The sequence below is a fragment of the Anolis carolinensis genome, unplaced genomic scaffold, assembly GCF_035594765.1.
Source record: "Anolis carolinensis isolate JA03-04 unplaced genomic scaffold, rAnoCar3.1.pri scaffold_10, whole genome shotgun sequence".
Lineage (NCBI taxonomy): Eukaryota > Metazoa > Chordata > Lepidosauria > Squamata > Dactyloidae > Anolis > Anolis carolinensis.
In genome coordinates, this window is record NW_026943821.1 from 16,400,335 (window position 1) to 16,422,564 (window position 22,230).

At 41.0% G+C, this 22,230-nt stretch overlaps 1 protein-coding gene across 3 annotated transcripts in view; it reads right to left on the reverse strand.

Moving 5' to 3' along the window:
* LOC100559147 (IgGFc-binding protein) overlaps nt 1–19,277 on the reverse strand; it is a 32,465-nt gene extending 13,188 nt beyond the window's left edge. Inside the window, exons 1-8 of one of the 3 annotated variants that reach the window (XM_008117067.3) lie at nt 19,032–19,277; nt 16,415–16,482; nt 14,729–14,782; nt 10,347–11,585; nt 6,958–7,580; nt 4,755–5,319; nt 1,503–2,101; nt 99–666 (exon numbers count right to left, since the gene is read on the reverse strand). In XM_008117067.3, coding sequence (XP_008115274.2) covers nt 99–666; nt 1,503–2,101; nt 4,755–5,319; nt 6,958–7,580; nt 10,347–11,585; nt 14,729–14,780 — 3,646 coding nt within the window. In that variant the 5' untranslated portion in view covers nt 14,781–14,782; nt 16,415–16,482; nt 19,032–19,277. Of the gene's footprint in view, nt 1–98; nt 667–1,502; nt 2,102–4,754; nt 5,320–6,957; nt 7,581–10,346; nt 11,586–14,728; nt 14,783–16,414; nt 16,483–16,599; nt 16,664–19,031 lie in introns of those variants that run through there. The other 2 variants (XM_008117066.3, XM_062962627.1) reach the window with 2 other exon arrangements.
* Between the last annotated feature and the right edge of the window lie 2,953 nt (nt 19,278–22,230).

The window sequence follows — 22,230 nt, forward strand, 5'->3', positions numbered from 1 at the left end:
GTACGCTGATTGGTAAAATTCAAACAATAGCAATATTTGGCTACTACACCTTAGGGACATTCATTATGAGAAAAGAGAGCCCTGTACGGCCAACTTACAACAGAAGGAGTCTGTTCTCCATGCTTCGATCTGAGCTCCCGCTGTCTGACATGCAATTGTGTAGGCTTGAAGGCTTTGACAGAGGTGTTCTTGGGTCCCAGCTGCCCACATGTCATACAGGCAGTTAGTAAAGTAGTCTTCGGGATTCACAAGTGAGTGGCAGTCTGCAAAGGGGCCTGACTCAGACTTGATCATTCCACAAGAAGTCTCGTCCTCATAGCTCTTTACTTCGTCTGGATGCATGTTAGGCCGTTCTTTAATACAGCCAATAGAGCAACTGATGCCAGCCAAAGGGATGTTCCAGGATGCCCCAAAGGCAGCCACATTTTGTGCCTGAGTTCCGTTGGGCATCATGAAATCATCACTCTCATCACCATTGAAGTTGCCAGCCAGCCCACGCACCTTTCTCTGGTAGGTGATGGGAACAGAGAAGTGGACATAGGAGGCAGTGTCATAAACGACTGTGAATCCGTCAGAAGACTGGAAAATTATATTGTTTCCTTCCTGAGTGATCCAGAGTTTCTCATTTTTTATATTCACTGGCAAACTATGGACCTCTCCATTCACCTAGACCATAAACAAAACAAAAGCATCGTAATTAACAATAGAAATAATGCCCATGGGGAATTAGTTTTCATCACTTTGGATGTAAATATTTGTTTATTTGGTTCTCACATCTGAGGATAAAAAAGTTTCCTCTCTAGTGGATGAGGTTAGGGTCATGTTTTGGGAATTTTGTTGAAAACTTTATTCTGGCAAAATATTATATTTCACAAAACGCAATATTTTGTAGAAACATATTATGTTCAATATTTTAGTTCCAAATATATTTTGTAAAACATAACATTCCTGTGCATAAATTAAAAAAACTGGATGCTTTTAGTGCTTTGAACTTTGGTGCTGGAGGAAAATCCTGAGAGTGCCTTGGACCTCAAGAGGATCCAACCAGTCCATCCTCCAGGAAATAATGCCCGGCTGCTCACTGGAGGGAAGGATATTAGAGGCAATGTTGAAGTATTTTGGCCACATCATGAGAAGACAGGAAAGCTTGGAGAAGATCATGATGCTGGGGAAAATGGAAGGAAAAAGGAAGAGAGGCCGACCAAGGGCGAGATGGATGGACGGTATCCTTGAAGTGACTGGCTCGACCTTGAAGGAACTGGGGGCGGTGACGGCCGACAGGGAGCTCTGGCGTGGACTGGTCCATGAGGTCATGAAGAGTCGAAAATGACTGAACGAGAAATGAGCTGAGGATGCTTTTAAAGATGTAAGTGCTGAATTCCAATTGCCATGGTCACAATTCACTTTTAAATGATGGAAGCTGTTGCTGTTTCCAACTTAACGCTGGAAAAATGAGGAAATGAATTAAAATGAATTAGGCAGATTCATCCAACCTCACTTACCATAGCTTTCCATTTCATTCCCCTCTCCAAGACAATAGTAGTACCATTTATGTCGATCACAACAGATTTGATTAGCGTTAAAGAACCAGCATCAATTTCTTCATACTCCACCAAGACAGTGAACGTCTCCAGTTGAGGATCCTCCTCACTAAAGATCTGGGACAAGACAAAAGTTCCAGTGCCACGGAACCCAAAACTTCTTCCATCAAAAGAAATATAATGAAGGCCTCCATATGTTGTTGTTGTTCCATACCCCACAGGATAGCAACCCTGGATGCCATTCTCAACCTTGCACTCCTCATCATGTCCACAGGAGAACTGATGACAGTCAATGACACCATGGTTCTTGCACTGGCATTTCTCCTGGCATGAAGTGTGTGGATAGAACTCCTCTCCATTCTTGTAATACCTGCCCTGGTGCACACAGCCGCATTCTGTAAGTGGGACACACTTATCACCACTGAGGACGAATCCAGAATCACAGAAGCATCCTTCTGTACATGGAGCATCACATCTTTTACCAGTGAAGTGGCTATGACATGTGGCAGGGCAGGCGGGTCCACAGATTTCATAATGGGAGTTAGGAGGACAGGAAAGGCCTGGGAAGAAAGAATTAAGATATGTTGTCGAAGGCTTTCATGGCCGGGATCACAGGGTTGTTGTATGTCTTTCGGGCTGTATGGCCATGTTCCAGAAGTATTCTCTCCTGACGTTTAGCCCACATCTATGTCAGGCATCCTCAGAGGTTGTGAGGTATGGATAAACTAAGTAATGAAAGGAAAGAATATATATCTGTGTAGAGTCCAGGGTGTGGCAAGAGTCCTTTGTCACTGGGAAGCCAGCATTAATGTTTCAGTTAATCACCCTAATTAGCATTGGAAAGGTTTTTGTCTCTTGCCTGGGGGTATCCTCTGTCCTCTGCCCTCAGAGTGTTGGTTCAAAATCAAAACAGTAGATGGGAACCAACACTCTGAGGGCAGAGGACAGAGGATGCCCCCAGGCAAGAGACAAAAACCTTTCCAATGCTAATTAGGGTGATTAACTGAAACATTAATGCTGGCTTCCCAGTGACAAAGGACTCTTGCCACACCCTGGACTCTACGCAGATATATATTCTTTCCTTTCCTTAGTTTATCCATACCTCACAACCTCTGAGGATGCATGCCATAGATGTAGGCGAAACGTCAGGAGAGAATACTTCTGGAACATGGCCACACAGCCTGAATGACATACAACAGAATTAAGATTTTTTTTCTGATCATTGCAGAAAATAATAATAATAATAATAATAATAATAATAATAATAATAATAATAATAAATGGTCAAATAAATAAATTATTATTAATAATAATCAGCTAATGACCCAAAATGCAGACTATGCAAAGAAGCTGATGAAACTATTGATCATATCCTCAGCTGCTGTAAGAAAATCATACAGACGGACTACAAACAACTATGTGGCCCAAATGATTCATTGGAATCTATGCCTCAAGTACCACCTGCCAGCAGTAAAGAACTGGTGGGATCACAAACCTGCAAAGGTAGTGGAAAATGAGCATGCAAAAATACTGTGGGACTTTCAAATCCATACTGACAAAGTTTTGGAACACAACACACCAGACCTCATGGTTGTGGAAAATAAAAAAAAGTTTGGATTATTGATGTCACCATACCAGGTGACAGTCGGACTGACGAAAAACAACAGGAAAAACTCAGCTGTTATCAGGATCTCAAGATTGAACTACAAAGGTTCTGGCATAAACCAGTACAGGTTGTCCCGGTGGTGATCGGTACACTGGGTCCTGTGCCAAAAGATCCCAGCCGACATTTGGAAACAATAAACATTGACAAAATTACGATCTGTCAACTGCAAAAGGCAACCTTACTGGGATCTGTACATATCATCTGAAAATACATCACACAGTCCTAAACACTTGGGAAGTGTTCGACGTGATTTTGTGATACAAAATCCAGCATATAGATCTCGTTTGCTGTGTCATACTATGTCTTTATGTCAATAATAATAACAACTTTATTTTTGTACCCCACCTCCATCTCCCCAAAGGGACTCGGGATGGCTTACATATGGCACAAGGTGTATAAAACAACTCATAAAATAAACAGACAGTACAATACAAAATAAAACCATGAGTATATAAAAGAATCATGAGTATATAAAACATCACCAGGACAGCTGAGAGCAGATTAGAGACTCAAGTGGTGGAAAAGTCTACCTTACATCATCACACCTACAAGTGCCGGTTTTTTTAAAACAACAGTATGGTATAGCCATCTCTATTCACATATACCAGAACTATCTGATATATGCAATGCAAACATATATAGAGTCTTCAATGTGTCTTGCAAGAGGACGGTATCTTACAAGGATTTTAGGCTCCCACAAAGTTGGAATCTTGCAAGTATCCAAAGTCCAGTGCAGCTAAACTGCATTATATTGAAGTGTAGATGGGGCCAAAATAGTCTTGATATTCATTCATTTTTTGGGAAAAAGTGTCCATCATTGAATATTTTTGTACCGAACTCCAGGAGATTCATGTGATTTTTTTAAAGCATGTGCATGACATACGTGCCCCAGAGACCCACAAGGTATAGGAGCCCCCGGTAGCATAGTGGATTAAAGCCTTGTGACTTGAAGGTTGGGTTGCAGACCTGAAAGCTGCCATGTTCGAATCCAACCTGGTGAGAGTGTGGATGAGTTCCCTCTGTCAGCTCCAGCTCAGGACATGAGAGAAGCCTCCCACAAGGATTGTAAAAACATCAAAAACATCCGAGCGTCCCCTGGGCAACTTCCTTGCAGACAGCCAATTCTCTCAAACCAGAAGCAATTTGCAGTTTCTCAAGTTGCTCCTGACATGAAAAGAAAAACCCACAAGTCTGATCTTGGAAGCTAAGCAAGGCCAGCTCTGGTTAGTATTTGGAGCAGGGATGGCGAACAAAACCCAGGTGCTTTAGGCATATTTCAGAAAAAGAAACTTGAAAAATCATTTCCCAGTATTCATAGGGTTGCCATAAATCAAAAGATGACTTGAAGGCACACATGCACTTGGCATTAGCACTGGCAACATTTTACAGACCAAAGATGCTATCCCTCTATTGTTATATCAATAAGATAAACAACAATCCCTATAGTACAAATTCATATTTCATGCATGACACTGGAAGTCTCACATATCAAAAAATTGATTAAAAAACATATTTCATTAGACCCAGACCTTAAAAGCAACACTTACTGCAGGTAGAAGCTGATCTCCACTCCTCAATCTGAACGCCTTGAGTTTGGCAATCGATTGCGTAGGTACTGATGGCACCGCAGAAAACATTGCGGAAACCTTTGTGAAGGCAAGTATCATAGACACAGTCCTCAAAGTAGTATGTTGGGTCAATGACGGCATTACACTGCTTGAATGGTCCATCCTTTCCGATGAGGAGACCACAGTAATGTTCACTGCCATAAATTTGTTTCTGAGCTTCACTGCACACTGGGCAGTTATTGGAACAGCCCTCTGAGCACTGAGGGGACCCTTTCAGTTTCCAGCTATTTGCAAACTGGATTGCATCCCTGGTTTGAGTACCATCTTTCATAGTGAAATCATCACTGGGATCTCGATCAGCATTACCACAGAGTCCACAGACAGATTCAGAATAACTGTTGGGAATAATGACCCTGGCATAGCTATACCAGTCAAAGCTGACTCTCAGATCAAAGTCTGTTTTGATGAAGCCGTGGACGCCACTGATGTAGATCTTGAGTTTATTTTCATAGGAGAATGGGAGGTTCACAGAAACGCCATTGACCTAGAAAACACATAAGAAATACCATCAAGGGTTTTCAGGGAATACAGAAAGCAAGCATATGGTTCAATTCTAATTGGTTGCATGACAAATGAGAAATGTATGTGTTCCTCCACAAAAACTATTCACATCTGCTGGCCTAAACTAGAAATAAGATGCTTAGTCTTGAGAAGACTAAACATCTTCACGACACAGAGTTTAGGAAGGATTTGGCTGCTTCTCTTCCAATATAGAATCATAGAATCATAGAATAGTAGAGTTGGAAGAGACCTCATGGGTCATCTAGTCCAACCCCCTGCCAAGAAGCAGGAAATCGCATTCAAAGCACCCCCGACAGATGGCCATCCAGCCTCTGCTTAAAAGCCTCCAAAGAAGGAGCCTCCACCACAGTCTGCAGCAGAGAGTTCCACTGCTGAACAGCTCTCACAGTGAGGAAGTTCTTCCTGATGTTCAGGTGGAATCTCCTTTTCTGTAGTTTCAAGCCATTGTTCCGTATCTTAGTCTGCAGAAAACAATATTTTCTACTGCATCATTGCCTTCATTGTATGCTTTACAAACAGGGCTAGCTGTACCATTAGCCCAATGAGTGGGTAAAGCATAGCCTCCCAGATGTTTTGGATTGCAATTTTCATTAGTCCATTTCCACATTCAATAGTGTGGAATACTAGAAGTTGCACTTTCCCTATTCCTCAGGTGAGCTAAGGAAGTAATGTTGAGTGGCAAATATTCTATGGTGAGGAAAAATCACTGACCATTGTATTCTTTTGGAGGGCAGAGATGTGTGTTCTCAGATACCAGCCTTACCAAACAGTAAAGGTAAAGGTTTCCCCTGACATTAAGTCCAGTCGTGTTCGACTCTGGCGGTTGGTGCTCATCTCCATTTCTAAGCCAAAGAGCCGGCATTGTCCGTAGACACCTCCAAGGTCATATGGCTGGCATGACTGCATGGAACGCCGTTGCCTTCCTGCCGGAGTGGTACCTATTGATCTACTCACATTTGCATGTTTTCGAACTGCTAGGTTGGCTGAAGCTGGAGCAAACAGCAGGTGCTCACTCTGCTCCCGGGTTTGAACCTGGGACTTTTCGGTCTGCAAGTTCAGCAGCTCAGCGCTTTAACACACTGAGCCACCAGAGGCTCGCCTTGCCAATTAGGTACCGCTAATTTAGCGGGGGAGGTATTGTACAATACCATAAAATGCCAGTGACTGGTGACCAAAAGGAAGGAGGAAGTCCTGATGGCTCTTCATCATAGAGAATGGAGCAACAGCACCCCCTGTGGCTGAATCCGAGCACAACCTCCAAGGCACCGAAGCTGGACTTGAAAACACAACATACCTCCTTTCTGTCTGTTCTGTTCTATCTGTACAAAACAGCATCTCCCTTGGGGAGATAGGTATAAAGTGTTGTTGCTGTTGTTGTGCCACCTATGCAAGTTAATCTGCTACTCTTAAGCAAGGTGGGAGATGCCGTCTTCATAGTAAAGTTGGGGTATAAATCTGCTGCCATTGTGGTCAGCTTTGTAGATAGCATGACAGGTGGGGAGAGGGAAATCTTTATGCTTAGAAAAATATACTGAGACAAACTCCCCAACCCATAAAAGGAAACAGTCCCATGCAGTGATTCTGACTCAAGCATCTCTACCTGAACCTTTTGTGGATCCTCTTGGCTCAGGCTGATAGTCATGTTGTAGACCTCCAGAGTCACCACTTTGGTGAAGGACACGGCCTTGCTGCCTCGGTTGTTATTCTCCACTGTGACCAAAAATGGGGTGAGCCTGGGATTGTCAATGCAAACTCCTGCCATCTGATAAACACAGGTCCCCATGAAATCAAATTTCTTTCCATCAAAGGTTGTATAATGAAGGTCCCCAGATGCGGTACAAGAGGTGTAGGTGACTTCATGGCAGCCCAGAACCCCGTTGGCCATGACACATTTTTCATTCCTCTTGCACGAAGACCTCATGCATGTAGCTCGGCCTAATCGCGGTTCACATCTGCAGCGGGTACGACAGTCGTCTCCCCAAAACTCTTCCAAAGGACCATATTTCACGCCTTGGTAAGTGCAGCTGCAGCTCATCACTGGGACACATGCCTCATCACTGCGGACATAGCCCTCATCACACTGGCAGCTTTCTTCACAGGGCAGGTTGCATTTAGAAGGAGCAGTTCGGTTAAAACAAGTAGCCGGGCAGGCATTTCCACAGGCCTCATAGTGGCTGTTCTCAGGGCAGGATAATGGGACTGAAACTGGGGAGGCGGATGGAGCTGAACGAAACATAAATCATAATTAAAAAGTCAGATGAATTCTCAGATCCGTTAGTCAGCCTCCTCAACTGAGATAGATACAAGCACCAAATCTTAATTTATAATACACTGCTCAAGAATTTGTCCAGGCAGATTAAAGTCCAGCCTTAGACAGCAAAGGGGAGCTGACTGAGCTTTATATCCTTAGGTGATCTCTCCTATCCCAACAATATGCTGTTCTGGAGTGCATTGGGAGATAATGTCCTATCACGTATATGCAAAATCCAACACTCTCTCTACTTAACTGAAATGTTAAGGCTCAGAGCCTATGTTTGTTTGTCTTTGTTCTATGTTAAAAGGCATTGAATGTTTGCCTATATGTGTAATGTGATCCGCCCTGAGTCCCCTTTGGGGTGAGAAGGGTGGAATATAAATGCTGCAAATAAATAAATAAATAAATAAATAAATGTGAATCAGAAACATGTTGGTGTTATTCACATGTGAAGGCTATGTTTCAAATGTGTGTAGGCATTGAATTGTTGCCATTTGTGTATGCCGCCCTGAGTCTCTTCGGGTGAGACGGGTGGGATATAAATGTTGCAAATAAATAAATAAATAAATAAATAAATAAATTTACATATTTTGACTGTTGTGCAATATATATTTTAAGTCCGTTATTGCATCATGTAATTCCCCAGGTTTAACCATTTCAGATCTCACTTTGTGTTAGTCCTAACTAGAGTAGAACCAATTAATCAGCTGGATTTACCAATGCATTGACTCAACAACTAAATTTCATTTGATATTCTAGTCGAATTAACCAATAGGATTCTAGCCATGAAACTATGCATTCTTGGATGGTGTGTAGCTCTGCACCAGTGCTTTCAATGTGCCACTGTATTCGCTGAGATTGCAGCATCAGCCACTGTGCATTCCTGTTACACAATGGAACAATTATACAGTTGATTGCACAATGTTAATATTATTCAGTTGAATAATCTAACTATCGTGTAACTATGTGAGTTTATGCTTACTTTATGCAAGTACAATACAGGATCTCAGCCATAAGAAAGAGGGAGAAACTATCCTGTATTTTTCCTCAGGCTTTAAAATGTCTTCAGCGGTTCATCAAATGTGATTTTATTCTAGCTCTTGAGGTGTTTTTAAAAATATTGAATTCTTATTGTATTTTTTTTACAAGCAATTTAAAATAAAAAAACAAAAAAAAATCTGATACAAAAATAATGCCATAATATCCCCACGACCACATCCTTACCAACTAAAACTAACCACTAAACTCTACCCCGCCTTTAATATAATAAATAAATTAAAGAATATAAAAAGTCAAATATATTGAAAAGACAACCGACTTTCTCCCCAGCAATCTGTTGAATGGATGAGGTACCAATTAAGACAAGTATATTCAAAAAATCAATTTTTCAGTATTTGTAGAATATAGTTTTTCAACTACATATGTTTGTACAAGAGTTTACACTTTTCCTTTCCGATATGATATTTTGTGTGTATGTGTGTCAGGAGCGACTTGAGAAACTGCAAGTCGCTTCTGGTGTGAGAGAATTGGCCATCTGCAAGGACGTTGCCCATAGGACACCCAAATGTTTGATGTTTAACCATCCTGTGGGAGGCTTCTCTCATGTCCCCGCATGGGGGGCTAAAGCTGACAGACAGGAGCTCACCCCACTCCCCAGATTCAAACTGCCGACCTTTCAGTCAGCAGTCCTGCTGACACAAGGATTTAACCAATTGTGCCACTTGGGGCTCCATGATATGAAAATGAAAACTACTTGAGTGATTTTAGTAGAAATTCTGCCCAAAAGGAATGATTTAAGAAGCTTTAAGTTATGATGTCCACAAACAGGGAACAAACTGCAGGTGACTGAACGTTGTGTCTATTTTAACCTTTAGAGACAATTGGCAGAGAAATATAACTTAGTAGATCAATTATTCATAAAGGAATAGGTAGGACAGCTTTCTAACTTCAGATAAATCCAGAGCCTGGAACCCTGAGGTGTGGGACAATCGAGACTATGTATTTAATGTCTCTGTATTCTCGACAGAGTCCTACAATTCTTTAAAGATCAAGAATATGTTGATCTGCAAATTCTAATGATAAATACACACAAATGTCTATACAATGTCGAAGAAATAAGCAAACACTATAAAGGTTCAAAACATAAAAAAGAGATGTGACATGTAAAGGCCACAGAAATAGTCAGGCCTCTCTGAGTATAGAGCTATCTTCTTTCTAAGTGAAAAACAACAATAATGAAAATAATAACTACATAATTATGTTGGTTGCCAAATCCAATTGGAGTCTTCAGAAACTGTTTAAATAGTGGATATTATTTGATATGTTTTGACTTTAGTCCACATTTAAGCCTTGATAATTACAGTTTCCTTTAAACATTACAGTCTGGAAGATACTACTGTGAATTACAAAAGTTGACTGTACTTATTATTTTCATTATTGTTGTTAACTCTCAGGTTATAATGTTTGTACATGATGCTCTAAATTACATAGCGCATTTTATGTTTTGAACCTTTATAATATTTGCTTATCTTTTTCACTTAGAAAGAAGATAGCTCTATACTCAGAGAGGCCTGACTATTTCTGTGGCCTTTACATGTCACATCTCTTTTTATGTTTTGAACCTTTATAGTGTTTGCTTATCTCTTCGATCTGCAAATTCTACCAGGCCAAGAAGTCAGGATAATTAAATGTGTAAGGCTACTTTCTAGATTTACACACAATGTGAGAATATTTACCGACTGAGCCAAAAGGTGGTGGAGCAAATCCAAATCCTTCATAGTTTCTGGTACCAAAGAGGAAGACAGCAAAGGGAGAGTCAGGATGCTTCAGCAAGACAGATCTGCTGTTGGTGGGCCACCTGCCTTCCCCCCATGAATACTGTACGCCAGGAATCTCTCTCCATTGAATGTCCGAAATAGCTGAGTTATCCCTAGTAATACGACTGGTTTCAGAGCTTTTGGCTATGATGGTGATATAGTTCTCAAACTTGTACATTCCATCAGTATAGTAGGACAGGCCATAGCTTTTTATGGGTGGGATGTTGATGAGGAATGGATCGTAGCCTGTATTTCCTGACTTGATGCCAGTGAAGAACAGAAATACCTGGATTCCAGCATTAGCAGACACATAAAAGGCCTGTGGGTATTGGATTTCAAAGTGGCTTACCTCCCCAGCCACCATGTCTTGAAAGCTTTTTAGATCTCCGGATTGATAATGTATCCGTGTGTTTTGGGATGCAACCACGTATACAAGATCAACGCTGCCTTGGAAAAACACAGGAGGGACAATGAAAGTGTTGCCCCAGCTAGGGACTGGCAGGAGCTGTTCAGAAACATGGTCACAATAATAGTTTTGCTGCACACAAACGTGCCCACTCAGGACGGCCACGGGTGCTGATGACTCAATCCTGACACCAGACAAATCGTCGGAGCTTTGCAGCTGGATAGCCTGGAAAGCGCCGAGGTTAACTGTGAGTTTGCTTCCTGCGCTGTAGCTCTTTCCATCAAAGACCACTTTCCCTTTCAGATGAATATCAACTCGTGTCGGATTCTGCCAAGCTATGACTGCAAATTCTTTGAAGTAGCCTGTTGATCTGGTTCCAGCCGGAGTAATGATGTAATAATCTGTGCCAAGTTGGTGGACTGGGTATACCGTTGTAGTGGCAACAGAAAATAACTTCCTGTCCATCAAGACAACAGAAATGTCCTTGTCAGCCTGGATCAAAACCGAATTCTCAAATGTGCCGCTGCCTTTCATCTCTTCCGTCACTGGGATTTCCACTGGCAGAGTCTGGCCTTCTTCAACCAAGTAACTTTTCCGGTTAGCACTTTTGGTCAAAGTAACGGTTACTATGGTGGAACTGCTGTAACCGGTGAGGAACAGCTGCAATTTGGTTTCAGAGGGCCATCTCGTCTCAAAATTTTCCATGAAGGCTGTGATGAATTGTTTCCCTTGGAATACTGCTCTGCCAGAAGCTGAAGGAAAGAAAAGAGATCTGAAGAAACCAACATGGCAACAATGGTGAAATATTGTCTACAGATAAATATTGTCTACAGCCTTTTACCCTAGCACTCAAGACATGGCTCTTTACTAGAGCTTTTAATCTATTTTAATATTTTTAATCAATATTTGTATGTATGTATTTTTATCCTTTACAATTTTATCTTGTAAATCACCTAGAGCATCGTGGATGGAGGGCGATTAATAAGTAATTAAATGATGATGATGATGATATCTAAATGGATCTAATGGAGCAGCTCTTGAATATTTTATTTCAAGTCTGCTTTCTTCACCCGTATCCAAATGAAATTCCGCAACAGATCTAAAAGTAGAACTGTTTTTCCCCTTATATCACACTGAGGGGGGAAAGGAAGGGGCCTGAGGCTGTTAGGAACTTTGGGACTTGAGGTCCAAAACACCTGGAGGGCCTAGGTTTGCCCATGCCTACTCTATAACAACTGAATTACAATAGAAATAACATATGATTCAAAATTTAGGCTTGAGACCCTAAGATTGTCACTTTTCTTGTGTAAATGGGTGACAATAAGAAACTTCTAAGCTAAGGAGATTCTATTTGGGGTCAGGACTTACAATTTAAGAAGCAAGACATTTAAGAAGTTTATACACACACACACACACACACACCGTATATACTCAAGTATAAGCCGTCCCGAATATAAGCTGAGGCACCTAAGTTTACCACAAAAAAACTGGGAAAACATTGACTCCAGTATAAGCCGAGAGTGGTACATTTCATTAATAAAAATAGATACCAATAAAATTACATTAATTGAGGCATCAGTAGGTTAAATGTTTTTGAATATTTACATAAAGCTCAGATTTAAGATAAGATTGTCCAACTCTGATTAAATCATTATTCTCATCTTCTTCAATCTAAATGTGCTCATGTATCATTTTAATAATAATAGAGTAAAATAATACATGTAATAATAATAATAATTATTATTATTATTATTACAGGAAAATAATACATGTAATAATAAATAGAGTAAAATAATACATGTAATAATAATAATAATAATAATAAGATCAGAGTGAAATAATAAATGTATTAATAATAATAAAAATAGAGTAAAATAAATGTAATAGTAGCAACAATAATAGAGAAAAATAATAAATGTAATAGTACCAATAATAATAGAGAAAAATAATAACTGTACCATATATTCTCGTGTATAAGCTGACCCAAATATAAGCCAACTAAGACCCTCACCCGAATATAAGCCGAGGGGGGCTTTTTCAGTCTTAAAAAAGGGCTGAAAAACTAGGCTTATACTCGAGGATATACAGTATATGATGACTTATGGTGACCCTATGTTTTTGGGAAAGAAATACCAAGAAGTGATGCTTATTTGTTTGCTATATATATATACTGCCAATGAATAAACATCACTTCTTGGTATTTCTTGCCCAAAAACATAGGGTCACCCCAAGTCATCTCATGACTTGAAAACACATATAAAAAAAATACGGAAGAAGAAACGAAATTTACTAAATTATCTTCTGACATTTTGAAGGACTGAATAACATTGTTGTCACTTATTCATATTTACAAATGAAGGAATCAACAAACGTGTCAATCCAATGAGGAAATGCATAGTCAGCTGTCTAAACTGACAAAACCCATCCAGTTGCTGGAATTTAGTATGCTCACCTTCCCTCACAATTCTTGCAACAATAGTGAAACCAAAACAAATAAGAAAGAACAACAGGCTTCCTCTTTTGGGAAAAAGCAGGAAATGAGAGCCTGGATTTCTCCTTGTGGTTCTCTTTTCAATAGGCTTCCCCCAAAATGTGAGTGATCAGCATTACAAAATATGCACTCCCAACTGTTGCAAGAGGTGGTAGCCATCGGCGGTGCTGCAGTGTGCATGTGTGTCACAGATACTGAGGGTGGATCTACACTGCCATATGATCCAGGTCAAAGCAGATAATTTGGATTTTATACAGAACTGTAGATTTTATATGGATTTTATATGTAGAAGGGGCCTCAGGCTCGATCTACACTGCCACATAATCCAGATTAAGATTATCATATCAAATAACCTAGGAGCCGCCAGTGGCACAGCGGGTTAAACCACTGAGCTGCTGAACTTGCCGACTGAAAGGTCAGCAGTTTGAATCCAGGGAGTGGGGTGAGCTCCCATTGTTAGCCCCAGCTTCAACCAACCTAGCAGTTCGTAAACATGCCAATGTGAGTAGATCACTAGGTACCGCTCCGGCGGGAAGGTAACGGCGCTCCATGCAGTCATGCCGGCCACATGACCTTGGAGATGTCTATGGACAACGCCGGCTCTTCGGCTTAGAAATTGAGATGAGCACCAATCTCTAGAGTCGGTCACGATTGGACTTAACGTCAGGGGAATCCTTTACCTTTACTAGATTTTAGGATGGGTTTAAGGAATATTTACACCATCCCTTACACCATCCAACAAACCCTACCCAGAGTTCTATGCACAAATTCCTACCCGCTGAATTTCCAGTAATTATTACTGTTCAGGTTCTAAATTGCTGTTGATGTTGTCTTATGTTGTTTTATGGGGCTATAATGTTTAATTTTACTGATCTATGTTTTAATCTATGCTGATCAGCCTTGTCCCTGTGTGAGCTGCCCCAAGTCACTTCGGGGAGACGGAGGTGGGATACAAAAATAAAGTTGTTGTTGTTGTAATAATAATAATAATAATAATAATAATATAATAACAGCTGTGACAATGGAGCAACAATTAAAAAACCATAGCAAAACATGCAGCTTAATAAACTTTTTGCAGTGTAATAAACTCTTCCCATGTTTTTATAATAGAAACAATTAGGAAATGACATTTATGTGTGTTAAAGCACTGAGCTGCTGAACTTGCAGACCGAAAAGTCCCGGGTTCAAACCCGGCAGGAAGGTAATGGCGCTCCATGCAGTCATGCCGGCCACATGACCTTGGAGGTGTCTACAGACAACACTGGCTCTTCAGCTTAGAAATGGAGATGAGCACCAACCCCCAGAGTCGGACACACTTAAGTGGCAGAATCATATTTCAGTTCCTTTTCTACTGTGTATACTAGTAAAGGGGAGCTGAGACATCTTCCATCTCTGTTTACTCACTCATCAGTAGCATCAAGCCAGCCAAAATTTGTAGAATCCTCATTCTTGCCATGGCTGCAAAACAAATAATTTAGCATGAAATAAACAGAAAAGTGTTCCTGTATTTTTTTTAATTGTTGCACATATATGCAATCTCTGAAGCAGAGCTTGAGACATTACTTTAGAAGGATTTCATTAGCATAACATTGCAAAAACACCACACACATCCCACCACCATTTGAGAGTCTTGTAGAAAAAAATAACACCTTGATAAATCCATGGTTTATTATCATTCCTGTTTTTTAAAAGGTATATCTAAACCAATTTTTAAATGGTTTCAAATTCCTTCAAACGATCCCAAGAAAACAATTTATCTCTCCAAAATAACAAGAAACTTGTAACAATGTGACTAATCACAACATTATTTGCAAAAGAAACAGTATTATGTTTAGCCAGCAAAATTACAATGTTCCAACACTGTTTTAACAGTTTTTGCAAGATCTGCCAAGCCTTATTAAACCTAGTGGTTGACTAATACAGAGATTTTGGGAAGGAGGCTCTGGTCCCTTCCATACTTACCTATATCCCAGGATCTTATCCCAGATTATCTGTTTATCTCAGATTATCTGGCAGTGGAGACACATATAATCCAATTCAAAGCAAATAACCTGGAATCAGATCCTGCGATATAGGGCAATGTGAAAGGGGCTTCTGTAGCTTTTAACAGTTGCATAAAATCAACAAGAAAAGTTGTTGAAGGCTTTCATGGCCGGAATTACTGGGTTACTGTGAGTTTTCTGGGCTGCATGGCCATGTTCCAGAAGCATTTTCTCCTGATCTTTCACCCACATCTATGACAGACATCCTCAGAAGTTGTGAGGTCTGTTGGAACCTCGCAAATGGGGTTTATATATTTGTGGAATGTCCAGGGTGGGAGAAAGAACTCTTGTTTGTTTGAGGCAAGTGCGAATGTTGCGATTGGCCGCCTTAATTAGCATTGAATGGCCTTGCAGCTTCAAAGCCTGACTGCTTCCTGCTTGAGGGAACCCTTTGTTGGTAGGTGTTAACAGAAAGGAGGAAACCATGAAAATTATTAAAATCTGGATACCAATATTAAAAACTCCAAAGTCAGGAAAGTAAATAAAGAACAAAACTCAGAAGAGAGGGGAATTCCAGACAGGAAAGAATCAGGGCCAGATAACACCTCCCAACAAAAGATCCCCCCAGGCAGGCTGCAGCCAGGCTTTGAAGCTGCAAGGCTCTTGACCAATTGCAATATTGACACCTGCCTCCAACATACGAAAGTTTTTTCTCCCACCCTGGACATTATTCCACAGATATATAAACCCCACTTGCCTAGTTTCTGACAGACCTCACAACCTCTGAGGATGCCTGCCATAGATGTGGGTGAAACGTCAGGAGAGAATGCTTCTGGAACATGGCCATACAGTCTGGAAAACTCACCGCAAACCAAAAAGAAAAGACTTCCCCAGCATTAAGACCCAGCCAAGTCCGATCGTCTTAAAAGGCACCTTACTTCATCTGAAATAAAGGAAGAAGGCAAAGATCAAATATTGTTGGAGGACAAGCATGATTTCATTACCTTACCCAGCACATCAACAACACAGAAACTTCAGACTACTCCAAAGCATCATGATGCAAGTATTACATTAAAATGTCAATGGCAAAAAAGAAGTGGTGATCTACCTAGGTCACGTATAGGGGATTGTGTTACATTTTTGTATGGCAAGAGAGCTGGTACTTCAAATAAAAACCTGTTGGGCAGGAAGAGAAATAGAAATACCTATTTACACTTGGGGGAGTGAGTGCTCTCTCAAACTGCATTCAATTCCCAAACTTATTTCATTTTTCCATCTTATACAGAAACTCACCATCACACAACGTAATAGTTGGGTAAATACAAAAGGCAGAGTAAAGCCAAGGAAAAGAGGGAAAGAAACTCCAACTTAGCTGCGGGAAAAGGGAATAATGGGACGCTGCTAAGAAACAAATCATTAATAGAAAAAAGCAGAAATGAATCCTAGCTGTGATTTCAAGCATCAGAACAATTGCAACATGGATTGCAACATGAGGTATGCTGTATTTAGTAGAGCCTGGTTTGGCAAAAGAATAATAATAATAATACAAAGGCATTCTGTCCAAAGCAGATTTGATATTTATTTCTGGATGGTCTCCAATCGGTAGCCTTTATCCTTTAATTGCAGCTTCTCTATTTGTGTGTAGAGATAGAGACAGCGAGCTTGCGTTTGTTAAACCTTCCATGTTTAAAGATTTAAAATGATTGAAGATAAAATACATGAAAGAGTATCTTTTTCTATACCAGCCTCTCTTTGATTTAAGATCTTCCACAGCTGGCTTATTCACTGCTTTTCTGATGACTGGGGCTTTTGGGTATCCTTCGTTCATAGAGTCAGAATTACAATAACTATTTTAGAAACATCTGGATTATATGGCAGTGTAGAAGGGGCCTGAGAGCAGAGAGGAAAAGATATTTAAAAAGATGTACCCAGCCACACGTTGCTGTGGTGAAGTCTGGTGGTATGGGAAATAAAGTATTGAGAAACTGGTGGTAGTTAAGGTAAAAGGTAAAGGTTTTCCCCAGACATTAAGTCCATTATAAATGGGTTATATAGCTGTGTGGAAGGGCCTTGAGTCTACACTGCCATATAATCCAGTGCAAATCAGATAATCTGTGGAAGAGGCCTAAGTGAGGCCTAACTCGGCCTGTCCCCTGGAATGAGTGGGTTGCTAGGAGACCAAGTGGGCAGAGATTAGTCCTCTAACCGGCAGCAATTGGATACAAACAATTATTCCTTTCCCTCTAATTAGGACTTTATTTTTCTTTTCTTTTTGTTGTATCAACCTAGAGGTGTGGATGATGGGTTGTGTTGTCAAATTTCGAGGTTGGGGGGGGGGCTGTAGTTTTGTTGTTTTGTTGGTCGCCGTGATGCCATCACTCATTTATATATATAGATATATACACACACATACATATACATACTGTATAATGTATATATTTTAGTGATTACTCCCAGAGTCTCCAACTTGCACAATCAGTGGCCACATGGGCTGAGGAATTTGGGGAAATTATAACCCAAAAAAGGGAACATTTCAAATCTCACTCCACTTCTACACTGCCATATAATCCAATTATCAAAGCAGATAATCCACACCATCAGTTTTGAATTGGATTATATGAGTCTACACTGCCATATAATCCAGTTCAAATCAGATAATCTGGATTATGTGACAGTGTAGGAAAAAATTGGATTTTTTTCAAACTAATTAGCCATTGATGATGAATGACTGTTATGACTAAATGCATCCTTCCGCCATCCAGATCTCTTCTTTGCTAGTTAGATTCCATAAAAGCTGCTGATGAATATAATGACCATGAGAAGCAATGTGGTCAAGCTCACAGGGCCAAACGTATTTACTTATGCAATGCTTTGGACACAAAATAAATAAATCACACTTGAGCATTTTCCATACTAATCTGCTTTAAATGCTGTCAGTGCTTCCTGCAGAATTCTGGGGCTTGTAGTTTAGGGAGGCCCAGGGATTCTTTGGATGAACAGTTTAAAGGTTCCTTCCTAATCTACAAACCCCAGAATTCTGCAGTGACTGCCTCTTGCAGAATTCTGGAGTTTGTATTTTACTCCAGAGAAGCCCTGGGCTCCCTAAACAACAAGACCCGGAATCCTTCAGGAGGCAATCACAGCATTTAAAGTGGATTGACGTGGATAAATGCTCAAGCGTGATGAGGCTAAAGTACAGTAGAATCTCACTTATCCAACACTCGCTTATCCAACGTTCTGGATTATCCAACACATTTTTGTAGTCAATGTTTTCAATACATTGTGATATTTTGGTGCTAAATTTGTAAATACAGTAAGTACTAATAGCATTACTGCGTATTGAACTACTTTTTCTGTCAAATTTGTTGTTAAACATGATGTTTTGGTGCTTAATTTGTAAAATCATAACCTAATTTGATGTGTAATAGACTTTTCCTTAATCCCTCCTTATTATCCAACATATTCGCTTATCCAACGTTCTGCTGGCCCGTTTATGTTGGATAAGTGAGACTCTACTGTACAAACACCTCTGCTCAAATACCAGCCAACCATTCACATATGAAGTTTGTTACGAGATCATGATCTTAATTTGCAGCGTTGTTGCATGAATTAAAGAATGTGGCTCGAAAATATGCTTACCATCCTGAGTCCTGGAAGAAGGGTAAGATACAAGCATAATAAACAACTCAAATATTATAAATGCCCAATGCAAAGGGTCGTCTTACCTTCCATCGGAGAACAGATCTTGGCCTGGCAAAGAACAACTGGGCTTGCTCACTCCATCTGCCTTCCACCCTTGGCTGCTTATTCCTCTTTTATAGGGATGAAGAATTAAGGGCTTGTTCGACAGACCTGACCAGGAAGCTCTGTGGGGTTATTGCCAGATAAATAGACGAGGCCCAAACTGGAATGGACTACCCAGAGGGGTGGGGGCGTAGACTCAGCAAACTGTATTTCCTGCTGCTCTGATTGTTGAATCGATCTGCCCTACCTGGCAGTTTCACAAAGAAGAAGCTGCCTTTCTGCCGGCCACAAGTTCTTGTCTGACATTTCTCTGATGTCAGACAAGCTCGGCTGCAATGGCTTTCCTCAGTATGTATCAGGAGCATTTGGACAAATGGGATATTGCCCGTGTAACCCAACAACTTTGCAAACCAATAGGAAAGAACACAGAAAACAGTTAGCCCACCATATTTGCAAATTTAACATTTGCAAATTTGATTATCCATGTACAGTGTTCCCTCACTACTTCACGGTTCACTTTTCGCAGATTTGCTGTTTTGCAGTTTTTCAATAAACTCTAAAAGACTATTCTAAATCATAAAATTTACAATTTACAGCCTAAGGAAGGGAGGAAGGAGAAGCCGAAGGGAGAGAAAAGGAGCCCAAGTGGCAACGGGAGAAGGAGAAGGTGATTTATCAACACACGATTGGTTGATAAAAACTTAAAATAGTGTATAACTATTAAAATAATGTATAAATATTAAAATAAATATAGCGTCCCTACTTCATGGATTTTCACTTATTGCGGGTGGTCCTGGAACCTAACCCCCGCGATAAGTGAGGGAACACTGTCCTTAATTTATATGTTCTCTCTAAGAAGCCCAGTGTCCTCCTTCCTGTGCAACTCTGTGGTCAACCTCCACCAAACTCTTTTTTCGACAGAGTTGTGAGTTGGGTCAATACAGGTAACGCTGTGGATGTAGCATACCTGAATTTCAGTAAGACCTTCGACAAAGTTCCCCACGACCTTCTGGCAAACAAACTAATAAGATGTGGGCTAGACAAAACTACGGTTAGGTGGATCTGTAATTGGCTAAGCGAACGAACCCAAAGGGTGCTCACCAATGCGTCGTCTTCATCTTGGAAAGAAGTCACGAGTGGAGTGCCGCAGGGCTCCGTCCTGTGTCCGGTTCTGTTCAACATCTTTATTAACGACTTAGACGAAGGGTTAGAAGGCACGATCATCAAGTTTGCAGACGACACAAACTGGGAGGGATAGCCAACACTCCAGAAGACAGGAGCAGAATTCAAAACGATCTTAACAGACTAGAGATATGGGCCGAAACTAACAAAATGAAGTTCAACAGGGATAAATGCAAGATACTTCATTTCGGCAGAAAAAATGGAATGCAAAGGTACAGAATAGGGGACGATGCCTGGCTTGACAGCAGCACGTGTGAAAAAGATCTTGGAGTCCTCGTGGACAACAAGTTAAACATGAGCCAGCAATGTGATGCGGCTGCTAAGAAAGCCAATGGGATTCTGGCCTGCATCAATAGGGGTATAGCGTCTAGATCCAGGGAAGTCATGCTACCCCTCTATTCTGCCTTGGTCAGGCCACACCTGGAATCACACTGTGTCCAATTCTGGGCACCACAGTTGAAGGGAGATGTTGACAAGCTGGAATGTGTCCAGAGGAGGGTGACTAAAATGATTAAGGGTCTGGAGAACAAGCCCTATGAGGAGAGGCTTAAAGAACTGGGCATGTTTAGCCTGCAGAAGAGAAGGCTGAGAGGAGACATGATAGCTAATGTATAAATATGTGAGGGGAAGTCATAGGGAGGAGGGAGCAAACTTGTTTTCTGCTGCCCTGGAGACCAGGACGCGGAACAATGGCTTCAAACTACAGGAAAGGAGATTCCACCTGAACATCAGGAAGAACTTCCTCACTGTGAGAGCTGTTCGGCAGTGGAACTCTCTGCCCCGGACTGTGGTGGAGGCTCCTTCTTTGGAGGCGTTTAAGCAGAGGCTGGATGGCCATCTGTCGGGGGTGCTTTGAATGCAATTTCCTGCTTCTTGGCAGGGTGTTGGACTGGATGGCCCATGAGGTCTCTTCCAACTCTACTATTCTATGATTCTATGTTGACCAGGAAACTGTGCTAAGTCTAGATATAGCAAGAGAGATGTCCTCAAAAGGAATGTTAGCCTTTTTTCATGGAGGCCCCATACCCCTAACTCCCATGTATAACTCCCTGTAAACATATCTTCCTGGGTTCTTCCCAGAATCTGGACTGCTGTATCTAAAGGGCAGGGATCCCAAAAGGTGGGGACATAATGGAATCCGATACACTCATTTGAACAAATCAGCTCCAGTGAAAGATGGCGGAAAGACAATACTATTTATTGGTGTCTGGATTTATCCTCAGGATTTTCTCAGCGCATGGAAACGGAGTCCAAAGATGATCTTAAGGAGTTGGTTGTTACCCAACTCCAACCATCAGAATGCAAGAGAAAGCAGGGGAAAGACAGGGAAAGTACGTGGGATGGTTAACCATCCCAGAAGATGTGGAAAGACGGGAGGAAACGTCCTGTCCGTCTGATGAGGTCCTTAGTGGAAAACATGGTCTAATTGCAAAGCATGCCCATCCCAAGATAGAACAGCCGATTAAAGTACCACCACATCACTACGTGATCTTTCTTGTTCTGTATGTCTCTGCTAAAGCTTGAAAATGTACTTGTTTGCTCAACAACTTTCAGAAGAATTCGAAAACTGGTCCCAGCCGGACTCTTGATGGGGCCTTGCATGGTAGCAAATGTCATTATGCAAGGAGTTGCACTTTCTTGGAGTTTGTGGAAGGGTGATATCCTGTTACTTCAGAGTTCAAATAGTTGCAAAAGAGGCTCCAAAAGTTGGGTTCTTAGTGGTGGGTGGGGAGTTCGAGTAGCTGTTTTGCAATCAGAATGTGCAAAGTCGTTAATTCTAGCATGTTAAGCAATGAATGAAACAGATCTCAGTCCCCAAAGTTTACTTTATGTTTGTTTATTATTTATTATTTATTGCACTTTTATACCATTTTTCTCACCCCTGGGTGGGGGGGAACGGGGACTCAAAGCTTTTTACAATGTAAAAAATGGCAAAATTCGATGCCTCACATACAGTAGAGTCTCGCTTATCCAACGTAAACGGGCCAGCAGAACATT